Genomic DNA, 12,970 nt, shown 5'->3' with positions numbered 1-12,970 from the left:
TCTGGGCTTATACTATTTGCTATCCACCTGACCGGTTTTTTAAATAATCTAATCGCGCTCCAGAATCTCTTTGTATCATTGGCATTGTTCAACTCTTCATAAATATTCGCATAATACGTTTCTCGTTTAGTTTGACATAATTTTCTGTAAATCTTTTTCTCTTCGATATACATATTCTTCACAGTAGCGGTATTACATTTCCTGAATAAATTCAAGAGGCCAAACATCTTATCTCGTGCTCTTTTACAGTCGTTATCGAACCAACGCTGTTTAAAGTTAACATGACCTTGACCGTGAACGAATGATGAGCTCGCTGCCTTTTCTATGAAATTACAAATTTCTCTTATCGCAATCTGATTGTTGTTATCAATATCATTGCCAGATTCTCGCATACTTTCCGTTAATCTATCCTTATAAAATCTTTCGTCATTTCTTCCCCATATAAGTTTTTTCGGCAAAATCTCGCAGTTGTCCCTCTCATAGTCTATCGCTACATTTCTAAGCTGCAAACTAAGTGGCATATGATCTGAGTATGGCTCTTTTCTGACTCTAAAATCATTAACTAAATCCAACACATTTCCTGCAACCGCAACCAAATCATTGACTGCAACTCCCATACCTCCAATAAACGTTAATTCACCCAACCTATCACTTGGCGTTCTCCCATTAAGAATAACCAAATTATAATCAGCACAAAGTTCTAAAAAATCTTCGCCCCCTATTGTTTAGATCTTTATCTTTAGAGACTCTGTTGTATGCAAACCTCCCGTTATCAAATGTTGTAAAAAACAGGGTTTTCGCGATTTTCTCGAAAACGGCTCCAACGATTTTGATAAAAGTTATACCTAGAACTGTGCTAGAACTGTCAGCAGAGCATCTCCAATCTTCAACCTCATGGTTCCAGGCAAATCGCTTTCAGTTGAATGAGAACAAGACACAAAACATAATCTGCAGTTTGTCTCGCAGCCTGCCAGCTGAACAGAACCCTGTAAAGCTGTTAGGGTTTGTCTTGGACTCAAAACTGAACTGGGCTAGCCACATCCAACAAGTGACCAGGAGGCTGTCGCGAATTTGTTTCTTGTTGCTGAAGCTGAGGGGACATGTGACAGAGGCATATCTGGTAATGACTTACCATGCACTTTTCCACTGCCATATCTCCTATGGTCTGCTCATGTGGGGTCATTCAGCAAGGGTGGTGGAAGTACTTAAGCTGCAGAAACGGGCTGCACGGATTATAACTGCTAGCGAACATCGAGCACACTGCAAGCCCCTTTTTGTAAGACTGGGTATTATGACAGTTGTCAGCCACTTCCTTCTTCTCTGCCTGCTGCATGTCAAGAAGAGTCAGCATGGTTTGTTGACTCGGAATGATGTGCACCATCACAACACTAGGCATCGAGAGCTGCTTGACATCCCGAGGGTACGTCTTCAGAGGTCGCAGGTGTGTTATGGGAGTGCAGCATTACGCTACTTCAATAGACTGCCTGCAGGAGTGAAGCAGTTGGATTTGCGTGATTTTGAGAGAGTGGTGACCGGATTTATAAGAGTCAGAGCCTACTATGAAGTGCGTGAATACATGAGTGATGATCTGACTCAAATTTCAACTACTTAGTCACTTTCTGCCATCTTGATCTTGACTTGAGTATGAAAGTGTTGTTTTTATTGAATAATGACGCCATCAATCCCACAGATGTGGGTAATGGATGAAGAAGGAGGTATATAAGGTATATAAGGTATACCTAAAATAGTCATCGAGAAGCTCTATCAACTGCCACAAGTCCAATATTTGGAAGTTTTTCAAATAGGATACTGTTCCATTTCTTAGCAGTCTCTGCCACTTCTCTCTCAATTCTTCAGTCGGTTTTTTACATAAGACAAATAATAATGGAATCGACCAGTCATTAACTGAATGACCAATTGGTTTTAGTGCTGCAATATACTCAGCTAAATGAGTGATGAATTTTCGTAGCGATTCTGGTTGCTTATTAACTGCTGGCATATCAAAAATTGCTTGCAAGTATGCGTCAGTCAGCTTGTAAGAGTCATTGTAGCGATTCAATGATATTTTCCATGCCTCAGCATAATGATCACTTGTCAATAGGACTACAGAAATGACTGACTGTGCATCGCCTCTCAGTACAGACCAAAGATACATATGTTTTTGTATGTCAGCAATTTGACCATTATTATGAACCGTGGCTTTGAATAAATCTTTAAATTGACTCCAAATTTTCAAATCGCCGTCAAAAGTCATTAAAGGAAGCTTAGGTAGGGCAACTGACAAGATATTTCCAGTTGTAGGTGAAGAAGCTACATTGGAAGAACTAATATTCAAATTTGTTTGAGTGGATGGTAAGGTTTCGAGAATAGCCTTGACATTGAAATAAATCTCATCAAATTCGCTCATCAGTGTTTCAAGTTCAGTTGTTTCCAATTGAGGATTTTGTTTGTTATAGTAGCTCAGCATCTTATCTATTATATCATTGAACTCCACCTGGTGGTGATCGATATGCTCACCCATAACTTTCAATAAATTCTTCATTTTTTTATTTTTTGGATCCTTTTCAACAGCTTCGGCAATTTCATTAATCTGTTTTATTTTACGAATTAATGCATCTCTTTGAAATGTCAAGTCTTTGATAACACCCATAGTGAGGCGATAACAGTGAGCACTTGTCGAGAGAGAGAGTGAGACAAAGAGCCAAACAAGAGTAACAGGGAAAACAATGAGAGCAGGTGCCACAATGAAGTAGCCTACTGTAACAAGCAATGGCTAGCTTATCTAATCATACAAGCAAAGCCAGCACTTCAAGTTATGCTCGGTAGAGAATGATCAGTTACAAGGCTAATAATACTGTATCAATACTCATTGGAACAAACAATAACTGCTATTAATAATGAAGTAATGACAATAATCAATGCAAATAACTGCAAGTATCCTTTGAAAAAAATAACAGTTCCAGTTACTGTAACAGCTAGACGATGTATAAATCTTTCTCTACTTATCGACACAAACTTGCCAGTCCAGCCTTGTAGCGCCAATGCAACAATCTTATGCAATAATACTACAACACAATTATTTACGAAAATATTACTTGTTCTACTCAATTTCCACCTTAAATTGAGTCAAAATTTCTAAAGAATACCACAAATAAACTGTATATTCGTCTATGATGAAAAAACAAGCCATATACACAGAAAAACCAAGAATAAAATAGGCATAAAAAATGACAAACCTATTAGATGATATTTCAAACTTATGTCCTATTCAAATTTGATTAACAAATCAATCCGGCCTGGAGGACCATGTTTATTCAACAGAGGCTGGCTCAAACAGCACTCTGGTTTGTGGACTGTATCAATTACCTCGGGAACATTTTTGGGTTGTCTGGCGTCAGGTAGCATGTGGAACAATTTAAATGGCTAAGTGCATAATAACATAGGCCTACCTTCAAGTCCAAACCCTCCTTGCTTCCAGGATCCCGGGTCCAGATCACGATACAAGATGAGACGACACTTGTAATAAATCACAATAAAATCACTTTGCAAAAATCAACATTACGAGAAGTAAGCTGTTCGATTGGCTGGCAGTCGGCAACTGGCACGTATTATGCTATGCGCATCACCCTTTGATTGCCCCCTCCACCACACACCGCCAGACAACAAAGGGGAACATTGATATAACATCCAAACACTTCTTGTGTCCAATAGATTAAGTATGAAGTAGGTGTCCTAAGTATGGTCCCAGTATTGAACACTGAGGCACTCCAAAATTCACAGGGAGTGAAGAGAAGGCTGCCCCACCCAAAGACACCACCTGTGCCCTCCCAGTCAGGTAAGGCTGGCCACTAGCGGCAACAATTTAGCCGCCATTCATTTTTCAAAGTTTATTCATTCCTAAAGTGTGCAAGACATTTCTTATGCCACTGATTATGAATACTATCCTACATAGGTTATTGAAGGGGTTTTACTTCAATTTCGTAGTGTCATATAGCTTATAATTATCCTTTGAAAAACCATGTATCTCAAGCACTTTAAATTGATTATACTGGTGTTAGATTATAACAAGCCTGTATTAGGTATCCATTATCATTATATTATATGCCATTCATATAACTATCCACACATTGTTCAAGTAGTAATATTTGGCCATTCTTGAAATTATTTACATCACAGGTATTTTATAATTATTGATTTTTACTTTCCTTGCCCTATAAACATAATCTAATCCACTTCCATGTCTTCATGTGATTGTACGCATTTATAGCATTCTAGGACAGGATGAATGAAGCTTACTAACATTATTTTGCAAAATTTCAAGTGAAAACATCCTCATTTATAAGCGCTTGCGACAGACGGCAGATTGACCGCTCACCAGACTTCACTTGTTATAATTTAGTCCTATGCTCAAATGAGTAATTAACTGAAGTGGACAAAGGCTAGAAAAGTGAGGAGAGATATTGAAAGAAGAATACTTACTGGACTAACACCAAACTCTAATCGACATAATAGAAAATAAAAAATCTTGGGGGGCACTTCAGTTTTTGTAAAGACCGCTATTTTGCTGCCTGCATAAGCGGAAGAAAGGTAAAAAGGTTAACTTAGTGATTGATGATGACTGTCTAATTAGTTATAGAAAGATTATCTTTAAATAGAAACGTAGAGAAATATGAACTTCCTACCTGCTAATTCAGGCTATAGGCTATTCGACTTGAATTTCAATAACAGCACAATTTTGTGGTTGAGGATTCCCAGTAGCATCCATTTGAACAAATAAAAACTTATATCAGAAAGTTTTCCAATTCAGATTTTAACAAAAGTATTAACACTTCAATAAGATTTTATTTGTTAATAAGAAAATACTGCACATGTAAGCAACGCATAAAATACACATTATTTTCATATTGATAAGCAATAGTAAAAATGAGAAAATAGACCTTCGCAAACAGACCGCATGATTGCATACCAGTCAGAATCATCAACCACATGATACCATATGCAAATGAGGCAAAATATGTGCCATTACTCTGGATGCCAAGCTTCGGTGGAGAAACCATGTTAAGAAAAAGTTGGATGAGCTCAACTACAAGTACAGTATCGTAGAATGTATTGGCTGATAGGAAGGAATTCAAGCTTATCAACCTACAATACAGACAAATTCTAAGGCCTGTCTGGTTGTATGGTGCACAACTGTGGGGCTGTACAACAGAGAGCAATATTGGCATCATCCATCGATTCCAAAACAAGTTTCTTTGAAACGCTGTCAATTCTCCATATTTCATCAGGAACGCCGACCTTCATAGAGACCTTCAGGTGGAGACAGTCAAGGAGATGATTGTAAAAACAGCAAGGACCTATGAAGAGGCTCTAAATGACCACCAAAATGTTGAGGCAATCCAGCTTTTGGACAACTCAACATTAATGAGGAGATTGAAAAGGAAGAAGCCAACAGATCTGGTGTAAACCACCAGGAGTGCTTAGTGAAAGTGGAAAAAATTAACATATCTATTTAGTGCAGTTATTATGAATGAGCTAATTTATAACAAGGAGAAGCTATTACAAAACTCTTCTTGTAAAATGAATTGAAGTAATTATTTAGGATAGAAATAAACTGATCTTTATTCTATTTTATTCTTATTAATATTTTGGAGAAAAAAAATTAAATACCCAATTACAAATTTTCCATGTGACAATTGCAACAAGCAGCGTTTGTGTTGGTAGTGACACTAAACAAAAACAAACAAAAAAAACACAACATGAACATAACCTAACATAATTGTATGTGAGTTTCCGTTGATAATAATTGCAACATTTATTAATTTATTAAGTATTTTTCAAACAGTTTTTATATTATTTCATAAATAATGTTAGTATGCGTTTTAGAATGATAATTTTAACTACATAAGAGGATGATGAAATCTTATTCAGCAACTCAACTATTTGTTTTTAATAGAACGGTACCTACGATAGGCTATTGATTGATTTAATAAACTTTACTAAGAAAGTTTAATTACATATTTTTTATAATATTAAAAACATATTCTAATGGCAAAAACTGTAAAGAAAAGCTGTACGTCTTGTGGGATACAGGTAATTTCTTTTTTCCATACATAATGTAATTAAATATAAACTAGGACTCTTATTCATGAAATCTACAAATTATTAGCAAATAGATTGTATGATGTTCTACAAATAAATATCCAAAGTCGTAATCAGGGCCAGGTCTTCCTGGATAGATCGTGTCAATTAAACATGGTACATAAAACTGTAGGCAGCGTCACAGTCCAGCAATGCTTTCGCCGAAAAAATCCTCTAACCGGTAGAAGCTCCTTCCAACAAGCCACTTTGACAATGAGCTTCTGAACACATTGACTGGGCGTGCCCTAACCGAGTTCGGCAGGCAGTTGAACATTCGTACCGCAAAACAGGAAAACTGTCATTCACTCTTGACAGGTGACAGCGCGGCACATCCAAGTCAACCCCCCTTCGAGTTCCATGTGAGTGCACTTCCTCCCTTCTAGCAAACGTGTAGATGTTTCTCCTGACGTGTCGGAGCGATGACAATACGTACATGCCATGAACTGTATGGATGCCCAAACGTTGGAATGTGGGCTGACAGTGTGCATCATACTCGCTAAACGTCATTACACGAAGTGCCTTTTTCTGGAGCAGGAGTATGTCCTTCACATGCGCCGAATGTCCCCATATCAAGATGCCATACTGTATGTGGCTGGCAAATACAGCATGGTACAGCATCAACAGGCGTTCAACAGTAAGTAGTCTTCTCATCTTCCGAAGCAGATAAATCACTCTTGAGAGCCTCCTGCAGACTTTGGAAATATGAGACTCCCATGACAATTTTTTATCAACACAAAAACCGAGTAAGGAAACAGCTTCAAGAATCTCTATTCTACTTAGGGTAGGCTACAGACAATCCCCTGAGTCTTGGTCTCATTCAATTTCAGCTTGTTATTGGAGAACCACTTCTTAGCCTCAGAAAAGAGCTCCTGTGCTTCGAATTTGGCATCATGGGGCCGTCTGCCCTGACCAATGATGGTGGTGTCATCAGCAAAAAGCAAGCTGGAACCATCCAGGTGCAAATCGTTTATCAATAGCAGGAACAGCAGCGGGCCAAGTACTGAACCTTGTGGAACCCCATGTGGTACATTTCCTTCATTTGATGACTTACCCATTATAGAAACTACCTATCTTCTATCCTGGAGGTAGTCAGCAACCATCTTCCATGCCGGTCCCTCAAAGCCATATCTAGCCAGCTTCCTCAACAAGATAACATGAGACACGCAATCAAAGGCCTTGTAAGCCTCCTGTATCCTCCAAACAAGTGAAAGCACAGCCGATGTAGTGGACCTGCCCCCTCTAAAACCATGTTGCATATCGCCCAGGAGGTTATTATGTTCCAGATACTTGCTCATTTGCCTCAACATAGCAGTCTCTATGATTTTACCAATGATTGGCACAATGGAAACTGGCCTGAAATTGCTAATATCATCAGGGTTGCCTTTTTTAAATATGGACACAGTTCTAGCAACCTTGAGGCAGTCTGGGAATACTCCATCAGTGAGGCAGGAATTTACCAACAGGAGGAGAGGACTAACCAATACACCGATAACCTTCTTGAGAACATATGTCGATAGGCCATAGATGTCTTGTCTGTAGGTGATTTTAAAACTCTCTACAATATTCACCAGCTCAATGGCATTTAATGGCCTGAAACAATGAAACACATGTGGAGTCTCAGGCACGGATGAAGCTGGATCATGACCCGAATCTGGAATGCCATCCACTATCTCAACCACAGTATTCAGAAAAGCCCTGTTGGCCTCATCAGGACTAGACCTACACTTTAACACTGTGTCCACCTTGCAAGAGTCCTTGATGAGATTCCATGCTGCTTTTGTGGGATTATGGGATCTGTCAATAAATCCGGCATTGAAGTCCTTCTTTGCCGCAGTACTAAACGCAGTACTATAAATCAACGTAGTACTTATTGTTAACCCAAATAACAACGTATTATTGCAAATTCAAATGACTTTGACAGTTCCATATCTGGTGTAGCCTACGTATTATTTAGTAGCTTAGCCAGTAGATTTTGAAATGGAGGGGGTTGACCAAAAATTTGAGACTTTACCTAGTGTAATTTAATAATTAGTGAGCGGAGTGTTATCGTGGATGTTTGGGCTCATGTGGGTGTTGTAACCTGGAACCCCTAGGTCTGAAAATTTGTGACGATAATTTTACTGTTGACCTATCTAACTTAATACTTGAAAAGTTACTGTATATAATACCAATTAGGTTATGTCAATGTTTAAGTTGAATAATGAATATAAATTATAGCCTACTCTATTTCTCTATTTGTTGCTCTGGCTTTCAACAGCCTATAGGTAGTCTTTACTTTTTATAGGTTACTGTACTTGAATAGAGTGGTCGGGCGTTTTGAAAGGGCGCTTCTGACCTTCTGATTGATTTTGTGAAAACTACATTTAATTCTGAATGAGGAATCAATTTTTATCTTTTAAAACTTCCATGACTACATATATTGATCTTGAATTGGTAAAAAATGTGTTGAATAATTATATTTTTACAAAATGTAGCCTATCCAGCAATTGCTAATCATTAATAAAATCTTTTCTATTACTGAATCTTAATGCTACCCAAGAAATAGATAGCATACAGTATCAGAATGATGGCTACAGAAAAAATAAATATTTATAAACGAATAAACGTATCAGACACATTAATTTAATGACATTTTCAGACTCATAATTAGGATTGTTGCATAAATTAGAATTAGTACCGGTTTGGGCTTCAACCTTTCAAGTTGTCTGATTCTGAATGATTGAATAAAAATAAATTATCACCATTCTCAGACACATTATTACCTCATAAACATTATTTATTGGATTTATTATAAAACCTGAAGGATGAAAAACGTTTTTCTTAATTTTTGAAAGGTTGCCGTTGCTTGCAAGACATGCCCTGGCTGCAAAAACTTGTTCATAACTCCAAGGCGGGCTCTGGAGCTGAGCGGGGCTTCAGGTAGCTCGGACGATCCGCCGGCCGCCGGGAGTAGACGACGGACTGAGAGGGTCAAACGAGTCAAGCCCAACTATTATGACGCCTCCGAATTCGAAAAGAAAACTACTAAAAAGGTTAGTCGACATTTCCTTACTAGAAATCAGTCTAATTACTAACAGGTTCAGTGGTAGTGCAATAGTTTTCAGGTTGCACCTGATCAGTTTTAGGGAATTAACATGACTGAACTCTGATTTTAGATAGCCGGAACTAACGGCTATTCCAGTTTTAAATTAAGTGGCTTTAAAGTTATTTCAAGTATGTAAAAGATAAAGATGAATAAGTACCACTACCTCCCTTACCTCAGAAAATGTTGCTTCAAGCCATTTTCTGTGATGACGCAACGATGTATAACGACTTGTGTATCATGCATGTCGTTAGTGGTCAGCTTAAGGGCTATATTCTAACACTACGTTTAACACTAAACCACGTTTACTTGTAGATATGGTTTGCATTTACCATAATGTGTTTCATACGGGGTTACAACGAACAGCTGTTATTTCTCCGTTGAAACTGATTATCTGCATTCGGGCCCAAGTGGGGTTAACACCAAAGCTGGGCCGGGCCGGGCCGAGCAGAGCGGAATCCGCTTACGCGCTAAATATGCAGGATTTAGACGGGAGCATTCAAATCAACGCCGGGCGATGCCGGGCCGAGCCGAGCGGATTTGTACAGTCGGCTTGACGGCCAAGCGGATTCTGCCTTCTTTCAGTTTAGTTCGATCTTCCCACGTAGTGAGTTGCGCAGTACCTATTTGGTATTTTTAACTTTAAAAATCTTTTAAAAAGTGAATCGGCATTGAGAATGCAGGCAGATTCCGCTCGGCCCGGCACCGCTCGGCATTGCATTGCTCGGCTCGGCCCGGCCCGGCCCAGCTTTGGTGTGAAGTCCGCCTTAGGCTGGTATTACATTAAGCCACCAGTCTCGGTAACCAGTGAATCCGAGCAATTCGGATGCGTAAGTTCTTATTGCGCTGATTGCACTAGGCTTGCCTGGGGTAAGCTTGACCCGCTCGGATCATCAGCCCGGTAGCCAATCCTGGTGTCCCAGCAAGTTCTACAGTCGGCTGCCATTGGTAACTCGCTGGCGATCCTCTGGACGCTGAAACTGGTGGTTTATTGTTATACCAGTCTGAAACCATAACTTATACCAAATTGCCGTTGAGAGAGTAACTCTGACATTGTAGCAGAAAGTAAGTCTAGTTTCTTGGTTGGTAATAACTTGGATTGAAAATTTTAGATATAAGCTGTCAGGCTAACAAAGCTCTGAAATTTAGCCGGCCAGGTAGCCGAGTTGACTAAGGCGTTGCACCCTTCAGTCTGCTAGTGCTACCTGGTCGCGGGTTCGAATCCCGTTAAATTTCATCGAATAGGCATGGGCGTTTGATCATCTCTTAATCCACCCTCGCACTTCCCATCACCCACGTACAAGCAAATAGCTCATTTGGGCATCACCCTAATAAAAAAACCTGTTTCTACTTCAATTCCACACATTGAATTCAAGTTACTGCATCACCAACTCATTTTCATAATTCTTTTCACCTTGTGATGCTTATTATTTTCCGCATCCAAAAACCATGTGCAATATTTCAAACTATATGATTTTTATATTTAATCCCTTTCAAGATGGAATTCTCAACGAGTTTTTTCTTGATGTAGGTAATTTTTGTTATACAATAGCTCAAAACTTGTGTATAATCTAATTAAGATGATTAAAATTATGTAATTTATCAAATCTTTCGCTAATTCAATTAAAAGTGATGAAGCTTCTAAATGTCTATAACTTGTTTATCGATATTTATAGAGTAGTTTATTATTATCATTATTAAACGAAAATCCTTATTAAATGCTGCAATTCACCCCGAAGACTTCTGCTACTGCAAATATTGTCAACAGGGTAAACAGCTAGATGGAAATTCGATGAGCGCTACTATTCAAAAATTATCGTTTAATGATAATAATAATTAATTCATTAGCATCTGAATAATTGCAATATCTCAGTAACTTCCATCTGTAGAGTTTATTATTAATTTATTTTCATCCCTGTTCTTATAAAAACTGTATCGTAATCGATTATTTATTCATAATTATAGAAACGAATGGAACGAGGAACAATCGGCAGGGGACGTCCTCCGAAACCAGCACATTTGAAAAAGACGAAAAAGAAAAAATCTAAATCACAGAACGATGGAGAGGAGGACTTGACCGCCATGCTTACTCCTGAAAAGACATTACAGTGTTCTATAATTCTAGCTGAACTAAATAGGAAATTTTCTAGTTCAACATGGAAAGCATAGTAATGACGTGTGTGTTTTCAAATTGTAAGCTATACTATCAACTTAAAACGTTGCCTACAGTCTGTGGGTGAGTTGAAAATTACCAATTTATTGTATTATCCCCTTTGTGTTCTGCTAATATATTTTTATGCTCAAGTAAATAACATGGAAACATTCTATTTACTCAATATATATTTTTTAAATTAGTTTTAGCTCAATTATTATCTTCCTGCGTTTACTGTAAATTAATTTTTGTGAACTCTTTAAACAAATATTTTGATTCTCAATACTCCGTAATTCCAACTCATTTATACTCTTCCAGTGGAGGCATTAGCCCAACTAATATGTATATGTACTAAAGTGACAACTACATTTATGCTGCTTTGCTTGACTAGAATTTAATTATGTTTCGTTTAATTAGTTCATATAAATTAACGTATTTCGATTGTGCCAAATTATTCTATAAACTTACTTTTATCACTGTCAGCTACATACTTTTCGCGAAGTTACTGGTATCTAGATTTTATTCAGTGTGCTTCTTGACGTATTCAACTTTACTATACAAAGAAAATTTTCAATATTGTCATTACAGTATGTATATACTGTAATAAGTATGTATATATACTGTATGTATGTATATACTGTCATATCAGTATGTATATTTTGAAGAATATCAAAAAATAAACATAAAAATATAAATATATAAGAATATCAAGAGAAATTTGTACTCATACATTTGGAAAAAGTTTCAACATAAATTAATTTCCACTTGCCTTGGTACACATCAATGTAATAATAATAACCTAAAAATAATTTCGTTCAAAAATACAATATCACGTGATCAGTCAATGATAATTAATTCTCACTACAATGATTGAAAATTTTGACTTTCTTGCTAATCACTCTGTAAGGAATTAAACAAATCAGATAGAAAATTGACTTTTATTCAAAGACTGTACACAATATTATTTTTCATAGCTATTTATAACGTAATAATATATAACAATAATATCATATTCAAGCATAAAAATTATCACCGTACAGTATATACATGATATGTGATTTCGTTATTCTATAATATAAAAATAAATTTATTTCTTTTAATAAAAGCTAACATTTTACAATAATTAACTCTAGTTGAACTTTGAAAACAAAGTTTTCTAAAACCAGGATATATCAACTTTTCATAAAATTCTAGAATTATTATATAATTCTATTAGTACAGTAACAGTAAATGATTACAGGAGTGAAACTAGCTTCAATCTGCATAAATAAAAACCTTTTTTTCAGGTTGTTTCAAGAGAACAGTAAAATTTCTTAATTTATTCAAAGAGAATACCGCGATCACAATTTACTAAATAGTTGAGAAGAATTGCTTGTTTTACAATTTATCAATACTATTTCTTAAAATTAAAGAGTTGATAGACTCTGCATCAAATTAAGTTTAAGTTATGGTTTCTCTTAACATTTAATAGCCTACAATCAGAAAAACAATATTATTCATACTAAGACTATGGCAATCATACTTGTTTATTATTCACTTATATTTTGTACCAAACTCCAACTCTTAAATACTAAGTAATATTTGGTCATACAGCGTAT

At 36.9% G+C, this 12,970-nt stretch overlaps 1 protein-coding gene across 1 annotated transcript; it reads left to right on the top strand.

Annotated features, from left to right (window-relative positions):
* The first annotated feature begins 5,613 nt into the window (after window positions 1-5,613).
* On the top strand, window positions 5,614-12,844 carry LOC111053335 (UPF0547 protein C16orf87 homolog). Its single transcript, XM_022340202.2, has 3 exons — window positions 5,614-6,090; window positions 8,973-9,170; window positions 11,186-12,844. Exons 1-3 carry the CDS (start codon window positions 6,046-6,048, stop codon window positions 11,387-11,389), a joined length of 447 nt encoding a protein of 148 aa, XP_022195894.1. The 5' UTR covers window positions 5,614-6,045; the 3' UTR covers window positions 11,390-12,844.
* The last annotated feature ends 126 nt before the right edge of the window (window positions 12,845-12,970 follow it).

The sequence above is a fragment of the Nilaparvata lugens genome, chromosome 7 (genome assembly GCF_014356525.2).
Source record: "Nilaparvata lugens isolate BPH chromosome 7, ASM1435652v1, whole genome shotgun sequence".
Taxonomy (NCBI): domain Eukaryota; kingdom Metazoa; phylum Arthropoda; class Insecta; order Hemiptera; family Delphacidae; genus Nilaparvata; species Nilaparvata lugens.
Note: the sequence above shows the minus strand (reverse complement) of the source record. Positions and strands in the feature narration are given on the sequence as shown.